Source organism: Schistocerca piceifrons, chromosome 5 (assembly GCF_021461385.2).
Source record: "Schistocerca piceifrons isolate TAMUIC-IGC-003096 chromosome 5, iqSchPice1.1, whole genome shotgun sequence".
NCBI classification, from domain to species: domain Eukaryota; kingdom Metazoa; phylum Arthropoda; class Insecta; order Orthoptera; family Acrididae; genus Schistocerca; species Schistocerca piceifrons.
In genome coordinates this window covers 413643968-413668666 of record NC_060142.1, presented here as the reverse complement: position 1 = coordinate 413668666, position 24699 = coordinate 413643968, and the positions used below count along the sequence as shown (strand labels likewise).

The window sequence follows — 24699 nt, the reverse complement described above, 5'->3', positions numbered from 1 at the left end:
CATAGAGACACCTGAAGGTTTCAGACTGATTACATAATGGTAAGACAGATTTAGAAACCATGTTTTAAATTGTAAGACATTTCCAGGAGCAGATGTGGACTGACCACAATTTAATGATTATGAAGTGTAGATTAAAACTGAAGAAACTGCAAAAAAGTAGGCATTTAAGGAGATGGGACCTGGATGAACTAAAAGAACTAAAGGATGTTCAGTTTCAGAGGGAACATTAGGGAACAACTGAACAAGAACAGGCAGAAAGGAACACAGCAGAAGTAGTATGGGTAGCTTTGAGATAAAATAGTAAAGGCAGCAGAGGATCAAGTAAGTAAAAAGACAAGGGCTAGTAAAAATCCTTGGGTAACAGAAGAAATATTGAATTTAATTGATGAAAGGAGGACACACAAAAATACAGTAACTGAAGCAGGCAAATGGGTATACAAACATCTCAAAAATTACATTGACAGGAAATGCAAAATGGCTAAGCGGAAATGACTAGAGGACAAATGCAAGGAGGTAGAAGCACATATCACTAGGAGTAAGATAGATGTTGCTGACAGAGCAATTAAAGCGACCTTAGGAGAAAAGAGAATTACATGTATAAATATCAAGAGCTTAAATGGTAAACCAGTCCTAAGCAAAGAAGGGAAAGCCGAAAGGTGAAAAGAGTATATAGAGAGTCTATAATAGGGAGATGTACTTAGCAGTATTATGGAAATGGAAGCGGATGTAGATGAAGATGAGATGGGAGGTATGATACTGCATGAAGAATTTGACAGAGCACTGAAAGACCTTAGCTGAAACAAGGCCCTTGGAGTAGATGACATTCTGTTAGAACTACCGATAGTCTTGGGAGAGCCAGTCATGTACGAACTTTTCCATCTGATGGGCAAGATGTATGAGAGAGGCAAAATACCCCTAGACTTCAAGAAGAATACAATTGTTCCAATTCCAAAGGAAGCAGGTGCTGACAGGTGTGAAAATTACTGAACTATCAGTTTAATAAGACATGGTTGCAGTTGCAAAACACTCACACAAATTCTTTACAGACAAATGGAAGAACAGGTAGACATCGACCTCGAGGAAGATCAGTCTGATTTAATGTAGGAGCATGTAAGGCAATACTGACCCCACGACTTGTCTTCGAAGTTAGGTTAAGACAAGGCAAACCTACATTTATAGCATTTTAACACTTAGAGAAAGCTTTTGACACAGCTGACTCAAATACTGTCTTTCAAATTCTGAAGGCAGCAGGGGTAAAATACAGGGAGCGAAAGACTACTTACAATTTGTATAGATACCAGAAGGGTTGTAGCCTATCCCCAATGTTATTCAATCTGTACACTGAACAAATAGTAAAGGAAACCAGAGAAAAATTTGGAGTAGGAATTAAAATCCATGGAGAAGAAATAAAAACTTTGAGGTTCGCCGATGACATTGTAATTCTGTCAGAGACAGCAAAGGAGCTAAACAGAATGGACAGTGAAACTTCCTGGCAGATTAAAACTGTGTTCCGGGCCGAGACTCGAACTCGAGCTCGAGTCTCGGCCCAGCACACAGTTTTAATCTGCCAGGAAATTTCATATCAGTGCACACTCCGCTGCAGAGTGAAAATTTCATTCTGGAATGGAGGACATAAGATGAACATCAACAAAAGCAAAATGAGGATAATGGGATGCAGTCAAGTTAATCAGGTGATGCTGAGGGAATTAGATTAGGAAATGAGAAAGTAGTATATGAGTTTTGCTATTTGGGGAGCAAAATAACTGATGGTTGTCACAGTAGAAAGGATACAAAATGTAGACTGGCAATGGCCAGGAAAGCGTTTCTGAAGAAGAGAAATTTGTTAACATCGAGTATAGATTTAAGTGTCAGGAAGTCGTTTCTGAAAGTACTTGTATGGAGTGTAGCCATGCATGGATGTGAAACATGGACGATAAACAGTTTCAACAAGAAGACAATAGAATTTTTTGAAATGCGGTGCCACAGAAGAATGCTGAAGATTAGAGGGTAGACAATGTAACTACTGAATGAAACTGGAGAGAAGAAGAATCTGTGGCACAACTTGACTAGAAGAAGGGATCGGTCGGTAGGACACATTCTGAGGCATCAAGGGATCACCAATTTGGTACAGGAGGGAAGCGTGGAAGGTAAAACTTGTAGAGGGAGACCAAGAGATGAATACACTAAGCAGATTCTGAAGGATGTAGGTTGCAGTAGTTACTTTGAGATGAAGAGGCTTGCACAGGATAAAGTAGCATAAAGAGCTGCACGAGACCAGTCTTTGGACTGAAGACAACAACCACCACCACCTTTTTTCCGACAATTTCTCTGGACTAAAAGGATTTTCAATGTCAATGATTCAAACATTTGTGATGAACATGAATAAATTTTGTTTTATAGATGTAGCTACATTACTCTCTACATGTACCTGAACTTGGAAGCATGTGTTACAGCCAACTCTCCTACAATATAATGGGTGAGAAACTACCTGTGCTTCCTATGTTTCCTACATTTCATGGCATGCAACAAACTCAAATGTTCAAAAGCATGAAATGATATTAACTGTAGTGTAGTAGACCAGGTGTGGCTTGAATTCAAAGAGACAGTATCTACAAAAGAGATTTATACTACATAAAATGACAAAAGACAGAGCTAATCCCCCATGGTACACAAAACAGGTCAGCAAACTGTTGCCGAAACTATGAAAAAAGCATGCCAAATTTAACCGAAACACGAAATCCCAAGATACACAATCTTTTACAGAAGCTCAAAATTTGACACACATTTCAATGTGAGATGCTTATAATAGTTTCCACAACATAAGTTTGTACTGAAACATGGCAGAAAATCCAAAGAGATTCTGGTCCTAGTGGCAAGACACGATCAATGTTACCCCTGCATGACAGACCTGAAAATACTATCAGTGACAGTCTAAACACAGCCATTCAAAATTCTTTCAAAGAAGATGAAGTAAATATCCCAAAATCTGTATCAAGAACACCTGCCAACATGAGTAATTTATTAGTACATATATCCTCTGAGTAGTGAAGCAACTTAAATCACTTAATAAAAGCAAGGCTTCTGGTCCAGATTGTATACCACTTAGGGTGCTTTTAGAGTATGCTGATACAATAGCTCCATACTTAACAATCATGTACAACCGCTTGCTTGATGGAAGATCCGTACCCACAGACTGGAAAGCTGCACATGTCACACTAATATTCAAGAAAGGCAATAGAAGTAATCCACTAAATTAAGGGCCTGCAACATTAACATCAATATGCAGCAGGATTTTGGAACATATATTGTGTTTCAGCATCGTGAATTATCTCAAACAGAATGGTCTATTGACACACAGTCATCATGGATTTAGCGAACATCATTCTTGTGAAACACAAATAGCTCTTTACTCACACGAAGTGTTGAGTGCTAGTAACAAGGGATTTCAAATTGACTTCATATTTCTAGATTTCCAGAACACCTTTGACACACACACACACACACACACACACACACACACACACACCACTGCAGTCTCTGACAACTGAAGCCACACTGTGAGCAGCAGCACAAGTGCATGATGGGAGTGGCGGCTGGGTGGGGTTAAGGAGGAGACTGGGGCAAGGGATAGTAGGGTATAGGTGGGGGACAGTGAAGTGCTGCTGGTGAGTGCTCAGGTACAGGAGACAGGGTAGGGCAGCTATGTGCAGTTGGGAGGTTAGATGGAGGACAGGGGAGAGGTGTGACGAGGTGAGAGGCGGGGATGTGGAAAAGGAGAGAAGTAAAAAGATTGGGTACGATGGTGGAATGTGGACTATGTAGTACTGGAATGGGAACAGGGTTGGGTGCGATGGTGGAATGAGGGCTGTGTAGTACTGTAATGGGAACAGGGAAGGGACTGGATGGGTGAGGACTATGACTAACGAAGGCTGAGGCCAGGAGGGTTACGAGAACATATGATATACTGGACAGAAAGTTCCCACCTGCGCTATACAGAAAAGCTGGTGTTTGTGGGAATGATCCTTATGGCACAGGCTGTGAAGCAGTCACTGAAGTGAAGGATGTCGTGTTGGGCTGTGTGTTCGGCAAAACCCTTAGTCCCGCAGAAATATCAGTCCTTTCCAAAGACCTCACATTTTGCCCAACTCCCAAATTCAATCATGCAGGACTTGTTAAAGATCTTCTCTCCTCCTCCCGGTCCTTACAGTGGAAACACTTTTTTGCCATCAACCGTACCAATCATACTCAACCAAAGACCAAGGTTGAATCCTGCCTGACTCAGTTCACTCCTCCATCGAATCGTGATCAACCCCCACTGCCCCCAAACCACTCTCTGTTAACTTTCCAAAATTTCTTAAACTTTAACCTTGCCTCACTATCATTCCTTAAATCCCTCAACATGCAAACCAACCTTACATCCACAGAAACAACCGCAGTCCACCATCTAAAAACTGATCCCAACCTTATAATCCTACCTGCGAACAAATGCTCCACCACTGCTGTTTTGAACCGCATAAATTACCTGGATGAAGGGCTCCACCAGCTGTCAGATACTGTATTTACTCGAATCTAAGCCGCACCTGAGAAACGAGACTTGAAATCAAGGAAAAAAAATTTTCCCGAATCTAAGCCACACCTGAAATTTGAGACTCTAAATTTAAGGGGAGAGAAAAGTTTTAGACCACACCTCCAAATCGAAACAAAGTTGATCCACTGTAACATGAGACACAGTTTAGGTAGAATGGATGAAGATACAGCTACAGTAGTTTGGTTCAAGTTCTAAGCTTAGCAGTTAAGCTTTACCAGGTAGTCATTGCTATGCGTCAGGCATCCCGTCTGTATTTATACGGGCACCCTTCCTTTTTCACGTGCTTCGTCTGGTTTGAATTGATTGCTTATTTTGCTTTGATCTGGTAAGTCCCGTTCTCTTTGTTACAGGTGTTTACGTCACCCTAAGCTGAAAATGCGTTATTGTACTGTCATGCATTGTTTGTCGTATTCTGATAATGAACGTTTACGACCTGTCGCCACTCGCGGCATGGCTTGCTTTTGTACGCGCTGCCGCCGATTACAATAAAAAATAAATAAAAAAGAGAGGAATTGTCTCATTAGCAAAACAATGGCAAGAGACTGCTACTTGTTGTCACTTACACTACTGCTTTCTTTGATAATGCTCAACAAGAACCAAATAATAGACTGCGTATGATAGAAAATGTTCTGAACGAGAATTTAGCGAAAATTTTTCTCCATTTGAAAATCTTTGTAGACGCCTCTTTAGTACATTAGATTCTGCACAGAAATTAGTCATCTTGGATTCAACAATCTAGTCTGTTGCCGTGCTTCATTTATGACTGTATCACTATTCAGCATAAGAATAATACGAATATAAACATGACATGTTATGTATATTCTTCCGCATTTGCTGTTGTTTCACTCTAGTTTCACAGTTTATTAGGCATACAGGATTTAAATGAAATAGCAGCAAACACGAAAGGATACATGGCATAATGTTTACATTCGTATTATTCTAATGGTGAAGAGAATACTGCATGTAATTCACAATTCATAAAAGTTCCTATTAGCAACCACCCCTTGTCACAGGTAGGAAAAAATTCAGAACGTAGAGTTGGCCATATTGACATACATCCCAAACAATCTTGCCAGTCGGATTTCCGTAGTATAGTGATGACTTCAAATGCAGTGTGTGTTGTCATTTTCAGTCCGTATACTGGTTTTATACAGCTCTCCATGCTTTTCTATCCTGTGAAATGCAGAGTAGCAACACTTATAAAATAAAAATGAAAATAACTTAGAAATTAAATGCTGAAATTTAAAACAACATTTTATTAGGTTTGTAATATATCTTACATGAAATGTTTAAAATATCAGTCATGATTCTGAATCACTATCACTCGATTCTTTGTTGCCCATTTCTTCATACAGAGCATCGTCCTCCATACCATCAAGTGCACTGGATATCGAATATTTTTTAAATGCTTGTTGCACAGTATGATTTGGAACACACTTCCATGCATCATAAATCCATTGGCACACTTGCGACAAACCTGCGCATTTTACGCATCTTGTTGGTGTCAGTTGTCCGTCGCTTTTCGAAAGCCAGTCTGGGTACATGTGTTTAAGCTTGTCCTTAAATGGTTTATTCAAACAGACGTCATATGGTTGCAGAATTGATGACATCCCACCTGGAATTACTGCCAAGTCCATTTTACTTTCCTCTAATTTTCGTTTTACTGCAGGTGTTGTATGGCCTGCATACGCATCTAATACCAACAGACTGCGTAAACCAAGCATTGCGCCAGGACGACGATTCCACACATGCCTAATCCATTCCAACACCATGTCCTCCGAAAACCACCAACTTTCGTTTGGAAACACTTCCGATTTCGGTAAAGTCTTTCGTTGAAAACAAGGAAGGGGGTAATTTATGTCCATCTGCTGTGCAAGCAAGCATGACAGACATCCGCTGTTTTTCACCCCCTGATGATTTGGCGTCAACTGTATAATTTGACAGCATGTCAAAATATATGGGAGCTTGGTCAACATTTCCTATCTGACCAAGGAGGTATTGCTTTTCTGTGCACTGCCTAATTATGAAGCGCTGAAATTCCACAAGTTTTTCTTCATAATTTTTCGGCAGCTTCTGTGCAACTGAAGTTCGCCCCCAAAGTAAAAAACCCCAGCGCTTCATAAACAGATCAATCCAGCTGTGACTAGCCTTAAAATTTTCAATTTTTTTACTCTCTAGCAATTTAATGTGCCTTAATTTTTAAAATTTTGGCGTTCACAGGCAGGAATTTCTGATGCTGTTCCTTAACAAATTCATTTAAAATCACTTCTAGTGCATGATATCGGCCACACTTTGGCCCACTAAATGCTTTCCTGCTACTTGAACATTCAAATAATTTTGTCTCTCTGCAGTCACCATCGCCTGACATTGCCCTCATCAATCCCGTATCACAGACCTGCAGCGCGATTAGAACTTTGTTCCGCAAAAGAAATAACTCCCCTCTTGAATTTGGCACTATAATGAAAGTGCTTCATTATGTTTCACTAACACCAACAAGCACTTCATAAAATTCCACTAAGCAATAAGTGTGCTAAGTGAAATCTTAATGAGCCCCAGCGTATCAACTCGTGCAACCATCCTAAAGCCTTGTGCATTGTTGGTATTACGAATATTTGAAAGGCTGTTACATTCAAAGATAAACAATACAGAATTTCTATTTACTTCGTTGGATAATGTATGAAAATGCAGTGGTCAAAACTCGGGTGGAGAAAAAAGCCCGTCTTCTACCTTTTTTTAAATTTATTTACTGATGCAGAGCTTTGTGCCTGCAAAGCATGCCTGTGTAGCACTACATGTATTCGACAGCAGAAGTTAGTTGTAACGGCACCTACCAACATTTTTCAGAACTTCCGCTTACTTTGCACTCAATTCTAAGCCACAGGCGGTTTTTTGGATTAAAAAAACCAGAAAAAAGTGCGGCTTAGATTCGAGTAAATATGGTACATCCTCCTACAAACCTTGCCACAATGATCACCATTCCAGAAATCCAACAGGATCTCCAGTCACTCCTCAAATCCTTAGTCCAATCCCAGAACCTCCCCAGAGTCCTCCTCTCTGCTCACCCCTACCACTCCAGGCACTCCTACCTTCTACATGCTTCCTGAAGTCCATAAACCCCACTGCCGACATCCCTAGATATTGATGTCCACATCAAAGATGGCTACATCAGTACCTCTGTCCATATCAGAGCTACTAACCACTAGCAATACCTCCACTTAGACAGCTGCCGCCCATTCCATACCAAGAAGTTCCTTCTATACAGCCGAGCCACCTTTTGTCATTGGATCTGCAGTAACGAGCAGTGCCTCCGAAATATGCCGAGAGTGTCTCATTGAAGCCTTCACAGACCGTAATTATCCTCCCAACCTTGTACAAAAATAATCTCCCGTGCCCTATCTTTCCAGTTTACCACCACCTCCCAAAGTCTCAACGTCCAGCCACAGAGGAGCATTCCTTTCGCAACTCAGTACCACCCAGGACTGGTGCAACTGAATTATATTCTATGCCAAAGTTTCAACTACCTTTTGTTGTGCCCTGAAATGAGAAATGTCCTGCCCACGATCCCTCCCACAGTGGTATTCTGCTGTCCACCGAACCTACATGACCCCTGCTCCCAACCTCTTACTTCATGGCTCATATTGTTGTAATAGACCTAGATGCAAGATCTGTCCCATACATCCCACCACCACCACCACCACCACCACCACCACCACCACCACTACCACCTACTCCAGTCCGGTCACAAACATCAACTATCCCATCAAAAGCAGGGCTACCTGTAAAATCAATCGTGTGATCTACAAACTAAGCTGCAACCCCAGTGCTGCATTCTATGTGGGGATGACAACCAACAAGCTGTCTGTCCACTTGAATGGCCACGACAAACTGTGGCCAAGAAAGAAGTGGGCCACCTTGTTGCTGAGCACACTGCCCAACACGACATCCTTCATTGCAATGACTGCTTCACAGCCTGTGCCTTATGGATCCTGCCCACCAACATCAGCTTTTCTGAATTGCGCAGGTGGGGATTTTCCCTGCAATACATCCTACATTCCTGTCCCTTCTGGCCTCAACCTCTGTTAGTCATTGTCCTCACCTATCCAGCACCTTTCCTGTTCCCATTCGAGCACTACATTGCCCTCATTGCACCATCACACCCAGCCTTTTGTTTCTCCCCTTTTCCACCCCCCCCCCCACCCCCCACCCCTTTGTCTAACCTCCCAACTGCACACAGGTGCCCTATCCTCTCTCCACCGCATTCCTGCAAACTCCCCAGCAGCACTTCACTACCCCCCCCCCCCTCCGTACCCTACTATCCCCTGCCCCAGTCTCCTCCTTACCCCCACCCAGTCGCCACTCCCATCATGCACTTGTGCTGCTGCTCGCAGTGTGGCTTCAGTTGCCAGAGAATGCAGTGGTGTGTGTGTGTGTGTGTGTGTGTGTGTGTGTGTGTGTGTGTGTGTGTGTGTGTGTGTGTGAGACGAAGGCCTTGCTGACCAAAGACTTATTTGTGAAGTCCTTTTGTTGTGCCTGTCTGTGGCTCAGCATCTCTGCTATATGGTGAGTAGCAACTTTCTTTTTCATAATATTGTTACATCCCATAGTGGATTGTCCATCGTTTGATTAAAACAGAAGTAATTTCTGGCATTCCCCAAGGTAGTGTTATAGGCCCTCTTCTGTTCCTCATCTATGTAGACATTTTATGAGACAATCTGAGCAGCTGTCTTAGGTTGTCTGCAGATGATGCTGTCTATTATCGTCTAGTAAAGTCGTCAAAAGATCAAAATCGTTCGCAAAATGATTTAGATAAGACATCTGTATGGTGCAAAAATTGGCAATTGACCCTAAATAATAAAAAGTGTAAGGTCACCACACAAGTACTACAAGGAATCCATTAAACTTACAAATCAAATCTCAAGGTCATAAATTCAAGTAAATACCCAGAAATTACAACTACGAACAACTTGAATTGGAAAGAATATATGGAAATGTTGGGAAGGTAAACCAATGACTGCCTTATTGGCAGAACACTTAAAAGATGCAACAGGTCTTCTGAAGAGTCTGCCTACACTAAGCATGTCCGTCCTCTCTTGGAGTACTGCTGCATGGTGTGGGATCCCTACCAGATAGGATTAACAGAGTACATCAAGAAAGTTCAAAGAAGGGCAGAACACTCTACTTCAACATGGATACTCTGCATCGTTCCAATCTCTTATAACATGCAGAAAGAACAAACACCTATAGCTTTCCATACGAGCTCGGATTTCCCTTTTTTATCATAGTGATCATTTCTCCCTGTGTAAATCAGAGTCATCAAAATATTTTCGCATTAGAAGGAGAAAGTTGGTGAATGGAATTTCGTGAGAAGATTCCACCGCAACGAAAAACGCCCCTGTATCATATCAGTGACACACTCTCCCATATTTTGTGATAATACAAAACGTGCTGCCCTTCTTTGAGCTTTACTTTTCTGATGTACTTTGTCAATCCTATCTGGTAACGATCCCATACTGCACAGCAGTATTCTAAAAGAGGACGGACAAGTGTAGTGTAGGCAGTCTCCTTAGTAGATCTGTTACATTTTCTAAGTGTCCTGCCAATAAAATGTAGTTTTCGGTTAGCCCAGCCAGCAACATTTTCTGTGTGTTCCTTCCAATTTAAGTTGTTCATAATTGCAATTCCTAGGTATTTACTTGAATTTATGGCCTTTAGATTTGCCCGATTTATCATGCAACTAAAGCTTGACGAATTCCTTTTAGCACTCATGTGGATGATTTCACACTTTCCATTATTTGGGGTCAACTGCCAATTTTCACACCATACAGATATCTTTTCTAAATCGTTTTGCAGTTTGCTTTGATCTTCAGATGACTATTAATCGATAAACGACAGCACCATCTGCAAACAATTTAAGACGGCTGCTCAGATTGTCTCCCAAATTGTTTACATAGATAAGGAACAGCAAAGGGCCTATAATACTGCTTCGGGAGTGCCAGAAATCACATCTGTTTTACTAGATGAATTTCCATCAATTACTAAGAATTGTGACCTCCCTGGCAGGAAATCACAAATCCAGTCACATAACAGACGATATTCCACAAGCACGCAATTTCACTACTAGCTGCTTGTATGGTACAGTGTTAAAAGCTTTCCGGAAATCCAGGAAAACGAAATCGGTATGAGATCCCTTGTCAATAACACTTAACACTTTATGAGAGTAAAGAGCTAGTTGTGTTTCACAAGAATGATGTTTTCTAAATCTATGTTGACTGTTTGTCAACAGCCCGTTTTAATCAACGTAATTCATAATGTTTCAACACAATATATGTTCCAAAATATGGCTGCATATCGATGTTAATAATAAGGGCCTGTAATTTAGTGGATTACTCCTACTACCTTTCTTGAATATTGGTGTGACTTGTGCAACTTTCCAGTCTTTGGGTACAGATCTTTTGTCGAGCGACCAGTTGTATCTGATCGTTAAGTATGGAGTTATTGCATCAGCATACACTGGAAGGGACCTGATAGCTATACAGTCTGGATCAGTGGACTTGCTTTTATTAAGTGATTAAACTGCTTCACTACTTTGAGGATATTTACTTCTAGGTTACGCACGTTGGCAGCTATTCTTTCTGTCTTCTTTCGTGAAGGCATTTCGAAAGGCTGTGTTTAGTAATTCTGCTTTGGCAACACTGTTTTCGACAGTATCTCCATTGCTATCATGCAAAGAAGGCATTGATTGTGTCTTGCTGCTAACGTACTTCACAGAAGCCCAGAATCTCTCTGGATTTTCTGCCAGGTTTCAAGACAAAGTTTCTTTGCAAAAACTATTATTAAGATCTCGTATCTAAGTCTGCACTAAATTTTGAGCTTCTGTAGAAGAACGCCAGTCTTGGGGGTTATGCGTCTGTTTAAATTTGGCATGTTTGTTTCGTTGTTTCTGCAACAGTGTTCTGATCCGTTTTGTGTACCAAGGAGGATCAGCTCTGCCGTTTGTTAATTTATTTTGTATAAATCTCTCAGTTGCTGCTGAACTATTTCTTTGAATTCAAGCCACATCTGGTCTACACTTACATTAATTTGGAAAGAGCTGAGGTTGTCTCTCAGTAAGGCGTCAAGTGAATTTTTATCTGCTTTTTGAATAGGTATATTTTTCGTTTATTTTTGGAGGATTTAGTGATTACAATATTCAATCTCACTACAACAATCCCATGTTCACTAATCCCTGTATCCATTTTGACACTCATTATTAAGTCAGGATTATTTGTTGGTAAGAGCTAAAGTGTGTTTTCACAGCCGTTTACTATTCGCGTGGGCTCATGAAGTACTGCTCAAAATAATCTTCAGAGAATGTGTTTAGCACAATTTCAGATGATGTTATATGTATTCCTCCGGAATTAAACCTGTATTTTCACCAACATATCGAGGGTAAATTAAAGTCACTACCAACTATAATTGTATGAGTTGGGTACATGTTTGAAATCAAACTCAAGTTTTCTTTGAACCTTTCAGCAATTGTATCATCTGAATTGGGAGGTCAGTAAAAGGATCCAATTATTATTTTATCCCAGTTGCCAACAGTGACCTCTGCCCGTAGTAACTCACAGAACTATCGATTTCAATTTCACAACAAGATAGACTACTTCTAACAGCAACAAACATGCCACCACCAATAGTGTTTAGCCTATCCTTTCAGAACACAGTTACATTCTTCGCAAAAATTTTGGCTGAGCTTATCTCCGGCTTTAGCCAGCTTGCAGTGCCAGTATTATCGAGAAACTCAATACACGATTTGGGGTGGAAACCATTAACACAAAGACGTTTTTCTTTGCAGCAGGGTCTTTTCAGGATATTTGAATCACCACCTTTCTTCTCTGAAAGTGAAAAATATTTTGCTGACTTCAACCTATAGAGGGACACACAATCATCATAATAAAATTAGGGAAATCAGAGCTCGCAAGGAAAGATGTGTGTTCGTCTTTCCCACATGCTGTTCTAGAGTGGAACAATAAAGAATTAGTGTGATTTACAGAGTTGTCACAAAGTTGTAGATTAAGTGATGTAGCGAAAAGTCATTGTTAATACCGTATGCAGATTAACTGTTAATGTTTTGTTTATATTTTGTTAATGTATACCTTGGCTTGTTTCACAACCATCAAGATCTTGTTTCACAACCATCAAGATTTTCTTTTTCGATGGGATCCACAGAACGCCATGTATGAGCCAATAACCAAGATTTTTATTAATTTCTTCAATCATAATTTGGGAATCTGTCATGTTGGAGCTGGACACAAATAAATTATTGTAGTGACAATCAAATATAGAATTAAAGTTCGCTTTAGAAATAAAGTTCTATGCTTCACAAGATACAAGTCATTACAAAGTTATTAATGTGTGTGTGGGGGAAGGGGGGGGGGGGAGAGGGGCTTATGGGTAGTCAATGGTGAGGTTACAGTGACCTTAGAAATGTGGTTAAAATGGCATGAAACAAGAAAGAGAAAGTCTTACACAAATACATGCACTCTCTGCCAACCTCACTCGTGGACATCTGGACAATCACACTAGCCACACCCTTTAACACAGTGTAAAAATGAGCAGATGTACTGAAGCTGTCCATTAAAGAAGTTATAAAAGAAGCTAAAATACTTCACAGGGAAATGTGAATGGTTCCTCACACAAAAAGAAGTGTGAGTCAGCCACACAGATGACAAACAAAAAACTTTTTCTTAAAAAAGTCAACAAGCCTGACACCACGAAACCGTAGAAGTCGTACCACAATTCACTTGATTGTCAGATAAAATACTGTACAAGGCAAATCTGTTTGCAAATGAGATGCTGCCCTCTGTTTTGGATAAGTTTACTCAAATGTGGTGCACCGTGATACTTATGTCACAGGCACAACACATTAGTGTTTCCTCTTGCCGGAAATAAAGTTAACTGTTTGCTCCCTTATTATTAAAGCAAAGGCAGAACAAATATCTTATGAAATTATATCCACAAATAGCCATTCTGTGTGAAAGATACGGATTTATTGGAACAGTTAATTGCAGTTGCAAATATTTACTAATTTCTCTGAATCTGGGAAATAAAACATAAAAAAAATTAGAAGCTACTGGAAATGAAGATGCGTTATTAAAAATCACAAGAATGGAGTAGTTCCAGAAGAACCTAAGAACATGCAAACTACTGCAAATCTTATATCCATACACGAAGAATGTCATAGTGAAGTGAGTTACTTTAAACATGAGATTTTAAATGACATTACAACAGAGCACTAGTCATAAGTCAGACTACCTTCGATATTTTGTCTGGTCCCAGCAGTTGGACTGATTTGGTCCTCACTCTCAGATGGTGTAGCAAAGCACGCAGCAGATGTTGAACTTTTCACCTGTTAAAATGTTTTTATCATCATGACAGCTACTTCATAACAAATTATGTAACAATCTCATCTGTCTAAAGGAGAATATTAACATGCAAACTAATAATAAATCAAGATAAAGTGATCCAAAAGGAGCGGGATAAAAATTTTAGCATGCAAATTGTGTGTGTATGTGTGTGTGTGTGTGTGTGTGTGTGTGTGTGTGTGAGAGAGAGAGAGAGAGAGAGATGACACAAATGTTCACTTTAAAAGCCAGGTAATAAAGGACAAGAAAAATGAACCACTCTCAGGCAGGGCAATGGATGTAAGTGGAGTAATATTAACTTAATTTTCTGATATTACTGTCTATTTCATGTTACAACACCTAAATAGCACCTGCTCTACGGCTGTCATGAGCTGGTGTGTCAAGAGTAAATATAATTTTTTGGCTTTGAAAGGTGCCACCAAACTGCTCACACTGCAGATTTAAGTGTACTGCCACTTGGGTATGATTTTTGATGAAGCTAGTTATAATTGGCATTAAAAGTTTTCTGCACTGAATTCTTTTACGTGTATATGCTCTATTACATTGTGCTGCTAAACTGTGTCAGCTTTGTGGTGTGCTGCTTGCAGTTATTCACATTTTGGTTTGCTACTTCTCTGAAACAGAAGGCTCTGTCTTCCAGCCTTCCTTTATTTCGTATATCAGCACATACACTCTTCCTCAATGTATTATCATTTTTCAGTAAGCATTTCACGAGTAAGTCAGGTAAAGTTCTACAAAAAAGTCACAGGTTTTGCTTTTAAGCACGCTGGATTCTTATAAGGGTTCCAGTCAAATGTGAGAGAGTGAATGCATAGTTCTTTGCTCGTAGCCACTGTATGTGATTGGTATCGCATGTTTCACAGAAACGACTGAGTAAGTTCCAAATAGGTATGCATTTTCTAATGTAATGAGAGCACGTGATGATGTTAATGGTAGCCAGTCCATCAGCTAGGGGTGATAAGTTTGGCGATCCATTAAAGCTTTTTGGGAGAAGCAAGCTATGAACCAGCATAGGGTTTGACCTTCTCCTTTCCAGAACACTGAAGTTGACGTGGCATTAAACTTCGCTTGCACTCATTGTAGTCATCCACACCACACAAATATAGTACAAAATACTCTTCCTTCATGAACAAAAGATGACTGTACAAAGAAAGGAAACCTTTCCTATTAAGAGGATGAATAACGCCATAGGGCTCTTCCAGCCAACAATTTCAGATGTTCATAGTTTCCAGTTTCTTAAGATGGAGGAGGGGAGGATTCACAGCATTGTTATGGAAGATTTTCAATTTACAACTTATAAAACTGCTGATATAAATCTGGCATCAATGAATACACAGTAGTTTCACTGGAGTTTTGCAACACAAAGCAACAGTGGTGTGATGTGTATCATGACAGTTTACGTACTCAAAGAAGACATTTCAAATTCATATTTTTAGAAGATGAAGAAAAATATAAAGTTTCTGTGCTGTATCCATATGACCAGAGGAAATATGAATTCACTAGAACACACACAGGGGCAAAATTGCAGTCAAAACAGTTTGGCAATCAAGAAAATATATAAACAAAAAAGGAAAATAATTTTAGCAGCAAATGAGGTATTTTTTCCCTCCTCTTGGATTAACAATCTAGTATAATTTCTCTTGCAACAGGCACTGAACCTGCTTGTACACACTGAGTACTACACATCAAAATAGTCCACTGTTTCCCAATTGCACCGATGACTTACTTCTCTATATCTGAACCTCAAAACATGCCTAGGTTGTAAGAAATTTTCATTGTTTTCTAGTTTATGTAATTGGCTACAGCATCAACAAAACGCTGGTACATTTATTGATTCAAGTCAATTTCAATGCAGCTCCAGAGCTCTGTATTAAGGGTCATTCCATATAAAATCACCCAATAAAAAATAAATTTTACACCCACGTCCTCAGATTTTCATGAAATTTGGCTCAAATGGTTCTAATACCATCCTGACAACACCTGCAATTTTTTTATAGTTTTTTATAAACATTTATAGTTTTTATATTTTGCATTTTCCGAACCTTCGGAAATGGTCAGTTTAATTTGTATTCAAAACTTTAAATTTGCTTATCTTAAAAACTTTTTTAGATAACATCATGAATTTTTGCAGCAAGTTTATTTATTATACATATTTGAAGATAAAAATGATGCTATTAAAATATATTAATATTTTCTATGAAAAAAAAATATATATATATATGTATTTTTTTTCTTTTTTTTTAACGGATGTTTATAAGAATTGCAATATCTAGAGTCTCAGACCTGATAGAATGCTCAAATTTGTTTTAATTTACTCTTAAACATATAGGCTACTTGATAAAACAAAAATAATGATGGCTTTTTAACATGTTTATTAATTATAGTAGATTACATTAGAATTATGTACAAAGATAGTGTACTTACGACACTTATGTATAACCCAACTGATTGCTTGAAACATTGAATTTTTTGAGTAATTTTGTCTTTTTAATAAACATTAATGCTCATTCAAACTGTTTTTCCACTTCATCCAAGAGCTTTCAGTTCTTTTGATACAGTCTTTTTTGAAGTAATACATTCTTCCAGTGCCGCTTGATTGAGGTGCGTCTACTGCACAGACTGTGCTCCAAAGGCACTATGCAAGAATCTTCTCTTTCAGGCCAATAAAATGATGCAGCTGGTCCTGAAGGATGTAGAAATAGAGTTTCTGCATCTTCTTCATCATCACTGAATATTGCTTCTACCAGTCCAAAGTACCAGTTACCATCATAATTTGCAGCCACATAGCTATTTATGGATGGTTCAACACGAACCCAATCAGAAGAAGAATGGAAAGAAAAGACTGAGGAGGGTTTTACACTATCTGTAGTCCTTCTAATTTCAAGGTTGTTTGTTGGAAGTGGTTTGAAGTTACGAAAACTTTTTGTTCCAGGAATGGTTCGGGTTGCTGAAAAACGTTTTTCTAGTTTTAACCGTAGCAAATCAGCTTCTTTTTTGTCAATAAAGTGAAAATGAATGTTTTCAATATTTTTTTTCACAAAACTTTTACACATCGATTGCTGTCATTATTTGTTCTTCGTCTGAAAGCTGTAGATTGGCTTTCCTTAAAATTCTTTTAATAGTTCCTCGTAGGCCATCACAAATTGACTTCCCATGACTTGTTGCAAACAAAGAGTGTTGGGCCTTCAAATTAAAGTCTCTCAATTGTTCAGTCAAGTTTTTAAAACTTGTTTCTATTTTTGTACTGCCCAGTACAACCATCTGTAAAGTAGTGAACTGAGTCAAAGTCAGTATGATGTAATGACATCCACTTTGTAATTTCTTTTTGTACAAAGTTAACAAAACCAGTGTCATGTTCTTGGTCATCACTAATAAAACAGTGGTTGGAAACAAAAACATTGTTTTCCTCATTTCTTAGAAAAACTCCAACTGAGTGTAGAGTGCAACCATCCCTATTCCAGTGGTAACTTTGGATACAAATACTAATTTTGTATAACGAAGGATTAATTTTCACTGAAATCCATCACAATAATTGCTGTTTTGGGTGGTGGGTCTTCTTTCAATCTTTTAAAGGCTGCTGATTGGGATTTTGCTATAAACGAGTGTGGGGTGAGCTTTTCCAATGACCTAACCAATGAAGAAATGTAGTCTTCAACACTGATAGACTGTTTGATCGTTTCTGCCCTGTCTGTGTTAACCCACTGACTGATTACAATTTCTTCTTCTAAATCATAATCTTCACTTAGTTTTTCAGTTAAGTACTCAGTTGGTGCAGTATTTGCAGGACAGCTGTCGCAATGATGTAGCAAGCAGTTTTCGTTTTCCGTGTTGCACACAAGCATCTTAATTAGGTCTTTATAAGATTCTTCAATTTTCACAGCATCCAGTAATAGTTTAACATTCTGGTGGATACTGCATACACATACAGTGTGTGTGCCTGCAGCACCAGCAAGGATACACCATTTAGGTCTCAAGAAACAAAATTTTGAAAATCCTACTTCTACCTCAGGATTCTCCCATTTGAAAGAATAATAGAGTTCTCTCAAGTTACACAAAATGAGTCTTTTTTGCATCTACACATTTTTTTGAACACTTACTTTGTCTTTTGTTCCAGGTAGCACTCTGGAACTTTCATCCTTTTCATAAACATCTGTTACAAGTCTTACTGTAATTTCAGAAAGAGTTTTACCTTTTTTGGACCAGGAGTTTCCAAAATACCCTTTTCAGATTTTAGCTTTCTAGCTTGTCGCACCATGTACTCACTCACATTAAATTCTTTCATCACTTTATTTCGACTCCAAGAATCTGGAGCCAAGATCAGAATCTGGATTTTTCTAGACCTCCCAACAGATGAAATCTTCTCTTTCAAAAGAGAAATAATTACATCAAAATCCTTTGCTTTCTCAACCACACTTTTATCTTCTTCGTCATCATCAGAACTTGGTGCATCATATTTTAATGCTTTTGAAACCGCCTTTTTTGCAGTCTTTTCAATACTGCTAACCTTCCTTTTAAAATAAGACCCTTTACTTTGTTCTGACAAGCCATGAAGCTTTATCGGTGTTAAACCTAAATAATCAAGAGCAATGTTTGTTTGTATGAGGGATTCATTTCTGGATTCCAATGATTCTAATTCAACCATGACTTCATCATCGGTTTCACTTTCATTGACTTCAACTCTTAATTTTTCCTCACAAAAGTTACGGCATGTTGAGCAAAGCTTTTGTCCAGGTTTTATGTTAATATTTTTTGTCAGTAATTGTTTAGAAAGATCCAAGACTACACTTCTCAACGATTTGATGGGCTTTTTATGTTTTTTTTAGTGGGTGTACACATGTTGTTTGATACTTTTCAAAAACATTTTAAAAGTAGTAGCTGTGGTGTGAACATATATTCTTAAATTCACACAGATTAATTCCAGATCGTAAGTGGATCAAATCTTTTTCATCCTCACTCAATTCTGATGCCGGTTGTAACTTTTTTGAAGGTGTGTAGGTTGTTTGGAAACAGTCAGATTTTTTAAATAACCGTATGCTACAGGTTTGAATATCTGACATACTGATTTCACTTTTGGTCTGATTACTGTTCTGGTTACTTTTATAGGATATTGGAAAAGAATCTCTGTAAACTAAGTAACAGTAATTACTGAAAGTTCGAATAAACTTAATAAAATACTATCCAAGCACTATTTAACACTGTAATAATTTTTTACTTCAAAACACAGGAGTAACAAAACAAAATACAAGCGTACATTGTTACTCCAAGAAGACAAAAACTTATTGTGTGTGTCTAAGTCACTTGGTACTTTTAATTTTTAAAATATAATTAATATTATTTTAAAAATTAGATAACTATTAAACAGGTTAAAAAGCCAACATAATTTTTCTTTTATCTAATAGCCTATACAATTAAGAGTATTTTAAGACAAATTTGAGCTTTCTACCAGGTCTGAGACTCTAGATATTGCAGTTTTTGTAAAACTAAACATCCGTTACCTAAAAAAAAATAAAAAACTTATAAATTTTCTTTCATTTGGAAGATTTAATACATCATTATGGTACTTTTTTTTGAACATTGAGGTATAATACACAAACTTATTCCAAAATTTCATACTGATATCTTGAGAATTCTTTAATATACAAACTTTTTTAGTTGTGAGGACACGTTTAAGTTACGATTTCCGACTGCTGAAACAACGCCAAATCTAAAAGCTTTAAAATTTTATTAAAAAAAAAACTATAAGAGATAGAGCAAGAAAATTTTACAAGTGCTTTCAGAATGATAAAAGAAGTGATTGTACCAAGTTTCATCAAAATCTGACATGGTTGGTGTCAAGGCCTGGGTGACTTGACATGGAATGACCCTTAAGTCTGTAACTTACATGAACATCAACTGAATTTTCAAGCACAATACTCACAGTAGCTGTGAAGTACACAGAATAAAATTATGGTGCGCACACATCACTGTGTTGTGCTGCAAACGAACTTTGAGCAAAACGAGAATAAAGGCCTTTACAGGGTCAAAAGCACAGATCTTACTGGATTTCATTACTTTCCTCCTTAATTGGAACAGTGGGGGGTGGGGGGGGCAGCATAAAGATTGTCACAGTTATTTGTAAACTCAACCTACGGTATGGACACAAATACCAGTCGATTTTTTGCTCATACATACATATAACAAAAGAAATTGTGCAACGCATAGTGATAGATACTTTACATCATTGCTAGTCATTCACTACCCTGTTCTCACAAACAGAGCAGGAGAAACCGAGTGTATGTATGTCCAGTTATTTGTCCTACTTTCTCATCTTGTTCTTAGGGTCCTTATACCAGATACACTGGCACGGGGGGGGGGGGGGGGGGGGGGGGTTTAATCATTTTTATCAGTTCTTGAAAAGCTGTTGGTGATGACTTGTAGGTGGCAAGGCTCACACAATGTTACAATCAAATCATACCTTTTTGTGTATGATTATAATTTCAAAGGACCTGGTTGAACTTTTCCTAGTTATCTACAACAGATTTCTCATCCAGTCCTACTTCTGTGACAATTTTGCATTTATATTCTTGCTCAGTTTACTTAACATCTACATTAACAAGTTCATAAGAGAGGTTTGCATTATCACTGCACACTTGCACAGTGTTCTTAGCTACAAAGAGGTAATGGTAAGCCTGTACAATTATTTTGATGGATATAAGCCACCTCTGATGCAAGAAATATTTTCTGCAGCAAGAGGACGTCTTTATAGGTTCAGTTTTCCCAAGGTTTATGATAAGGGTTTGGGTTTTTTGGGGGGAAGAGACCAAACAACATGGTCATCGGTCTCATCAGATTAGGGAAGGGCGAGGAAGAAAGTAGGCTGTGCCCTTTCAAAGGAACCATCCCGGCATTTGCCTGGAGCGATTTAGGGAAATCACAGAAAACTTAAATCAGGATGGTCAGATGCGGGATTGAACAATCGTCAACCCGAATGTGAGTCCAGTGTGTTAACCACTGCGCCACCTCGCTCGGTAGGGGGACTACTGCTCCAATAGCATTTATTTAATCCTACCCGGATCTCTATGTACTAAGGTAGTAATAAATAGTGCATGGGCAGTTTTCATCATTTTATAAACAAAGAGTTCTTTCCTCCTCCGAGGCTAATGCCTGACTTGGCGGTTGAGGGTTGGGGTGGGGGGGAGGAGGGGAGAGAGAGAGAGAGAGAGAGAGAGAGAGAGAAATGGGAGGAGGAAGCTATGCAAACAAGTCACCTCCTTTGCATAGAGTTACAGCAGCCTTTACTCATATACTTTTGTGTTTCATTAAGGACAGTAATTACATGTAACAGAACTGTCCGCACCTTATCACATACCAGTATATCAAATTAACAAGCCAAAATATGTTCCCTGCTGCTAACAAATAAATAAATGGAACTTAAATAGTTCTGAACATTAATATTATCTGTAATTTTTAAAATCTAGGCAGACTAACTAACTGCTGGTAAAAGAGACACACACATTTAGACAGAAAAATTTAAATTGTGAAAGATATATCACATGTAAGTCAAATTCTAAAGTTTACTTACAAAGTACCACTTTCTTGTTTACTAAATTACTGATGTAAAACTGATTTCCAACATCTTATTCAACATACTTATTATCTTAAAAATGAGAAGGAGCTACATGATTCAACCAAGATATGAACTCTTGTTTCTAAAAGTGAATCCATCTACAAATGCTTACCCTATCACTAACTAGCCGAGCATGTTTCAGAATCATAAGAATATGACCAAGAACTGAGATATTCATTTCTCCTAAGACCTCTCTGTTGAGGTACGGTAAGTGACTTCTTTCTATTTTATTCATAAAAAATATATTGCCGTAACTTCCAGCCACATCAGGTCCAAGACCTGCTTCTTTGAAGAAATCTGTCCACGCCTCTGAAAGCATAATATTTCAATCAATAAATTTCACAGAATATGAATTTGGAGTGAGTTATTCTCTTTTTTTTTAACAGATTGTATGTACAATGGGCCTAGTTTTAGGTAGAGGCAGCAGGGCTTCGGTAAAATAAGTTAATTTCACAGTTTGGTAAATTCATTTTTCGTAATGATATTACCATAAATTAACTTCCCTTCATATTTTCTTAGTTCTATACACAAACTTCTTAACCAGATGTCTCTCACAGATACGCCGAATGCATACAAAAAACATGGGAGTTCAAAAGGAAGGCAGCAATAACTTCATTTAGAAATAACATGTGTCACACTGATGTAAAGTCGAATTTTGCCTACGCAACCTGTTGAAAACAATTATTGCAAATTTTCTTTGTTTTTCTTCTTTAATCATCAATCCACAATGTTTACTTAAAAGATAATTATACTGAATGCCAAAAATTCATAACAATGTAACTGACATTGAAACACACAAAAAAGAGCAGTCATACCATTTGTCAACCTGCAACTTTTCAGCGTGGTATAGACCTCTGACTATGCTACAGATTAGTCTCCATCATTACAACCATCAATGATAAGAATACCAATGTCACTGGTCAAAGCAGAATGGCCATATTGCTACCTTCAATGCACCAGAAAAATTGTGAAGACCATCATGAGCACAAAAACAGACTGACTTGTGCAGAACTGCCATATAGTGTGTGCCAGTGGACCCCAACTCAACCTCCACTCCCAATTGCCCGTGGTGCAGCTTGAGACCCAGGTTACAGCAGAAGGTGATAATCTGGTTGTGAATTGGCGAAGCCAATAAACTGGAACGTGACATATAAGATGTGATAAAGGATTGGCTTCTAGGAAATCATGATGTCACTGTCTGAGCCATACTTAACGTCCTTTTCACTATAAAAATTGGATCTGTGGTGTAATTTCTGGGCGCCTACATTAGATAATTGAAGGACTCGGAAGGGTATATTTGATACATTTTACGAACATGTCTATGAACTATAGAGACTACAAAAAGCGATATACTACATAATTTTTACCCCACTGCCTTCCAAACTACACAAATATAAGGTAATCTTCGTATCAAGACAGAACAAATTTATAGAGCAAAGTTGATATAGGCTATTACACGAGAAACACAGATTTCCATTCAAATAAGAATTAAAGCGCGGCTGCGAAACACACTTGAGCAACAGCTAAAATGTCAGCACTGCTCTATATTACAAGTATACACACTGCACTCCAACTCACAAGATCAAATAATCAAATTACACAATTAAATTAATTAATAAGATACAAAGCACACGGTTCAAAATGCGTAGCATACAGTAACAATCTAACGTACCGCGTCAATAACAAAGAAAATCTCTCAACACACCTGACGGCTTCATATACGCTTAATGGAAAGGTCGGTACCGCCATAGGTATAGGTGAGCCGTCAATTGTGTTGTTTCTTGACGCAGAATATACTTTACTTCCACTTTATGGTATACGTGTCAAAATGGGAGAATAAAATTACTGTTTCGTCCTATTAAACACGCTGGTTATACTACAGAGCGACATGCACAATGGGAAAGAACTGAGATTGCTTCTACATGGAGTATTTATACACATATCCATTCCCATTCTATTAACAACGTTCATTTTTAATCTCACCAAGCAAACACTCGATCATCAGCGAGAAAACAATTACATTAGTAACGTAAACAATTTTTCCTCCTTAATTTTTGTTATAAACAAAAATAAATAAGAACGTTCGCTAATTTATCGCTGACACGACTAAAAGACGAATCACCCACTGCAGAAAACTATTTCTCCACGGGTTGAAATATTTCATCTGACAAATACTTACGGGCATTCATAGCTCCACAAAAGTATTCTTCACAGGGTACGCAATCTCGATTTCATAAACAATCTCAATCCAAATAGCAGTAATTCTACACAAATGTTAAGATATACCACAGTTCTTCGCACACTGCACTTCGGAACAGCAGCAGCAAAACAATCGACAATCGCACCTCGCAATCGGCGAGCAGACTTAACATAAAAGCGTCGAGACTGCCATGATATAGGCTACGGATTCAACGTCTTTGCTGGGGCTACCTGTTTCAGACACAATACGTAAAAAAGTCATTAAACTAATTGTATGTATCACGTGATCTCACCTCAAGCTACTTTTAACGAATATTAAGTAGAAACCTGCGATGTTGTTTGAAAACTACCGGTTCTCTAATAATCACCACAGAAATTTGAGTAATAATCAAGTAGTTTAGCGCAGGACATAAGTAAAACTCCTCTAACCAACAGCGATTGTCTATCCAGTCTAGGGTTAGGTAAAATAGCTATATCACTAACTATGTTTAAAATACCGTGCATTAACTGTGGGATTCATTATGACTTTGTACACATCAGAAGCCATTTTTTACCTTAGCACTAACGTAGGAAATCTGCAAGTTACAAATTTATGTTAGAAAATGATGTATTATTTAACGGAACTGTTGGAGGGAGGGACTGACTGTCTGTCTATTGCCCAGATCCGGATGGAAGTAGTGAATTTTCGTGTGGAAGCACCGAGAATCATTTCGTATGTGATGAGTCCCACAGTAACTAATAACGTGACTGATAAAATCAAAGTATTATATATCGCAGGTTGTGTAAGAAAGTATTGGGTACTGACGTTGAGTAAGTTAATGGTAGAACATGGTTTTCCTGGCCCTACAACTAACCGGGTAAGGATGTGATGACGTCATTGAGATCTCAAATTAAGTTTATAT

The 24699-nt window shown here is 38.3% G+C and overlaps 1 protein-coding gene across 4 annotated transcripts in view; it reads right to left on the bottom strand.

Annotated features, from left to right (window-relative positions):
• The window catches only part of LOC124797971, a 110143-nt gene extending 86139 nt beyond the window's left edge, over positions 1-24004 (bottom strand). The window contains exons 1-3 of one of the 4 annotated variants that reach the window (XM_047261140.1): positions 23778-24004; positions 21711-21907; positions 13883-13976 (exon numbers count right to left, since the gene is read on the bottom strand). In XM_047261140.1, coding sequence (XP_047117096.1) covers positions 13883-13976; positions 21711-21907; positions 23778-23787 — 301 coding nt within the window. In that variant the 5' untranslated portion in view covers positions 23788-24004. Of the gene's footprint in view, positions 1-12723; positions 12873-13882; positions 13977-21710; positions 21908-23777 lie in introns of all 4 variants that reach the window. The other 3 variants (XM_047261141.1, XM_047261142.1, XM_047261143.1) reach the window with 3 other exon arrangements.
• Between the last annotated feature and the right edge of the window lie 695 nt (positions 24005-24699).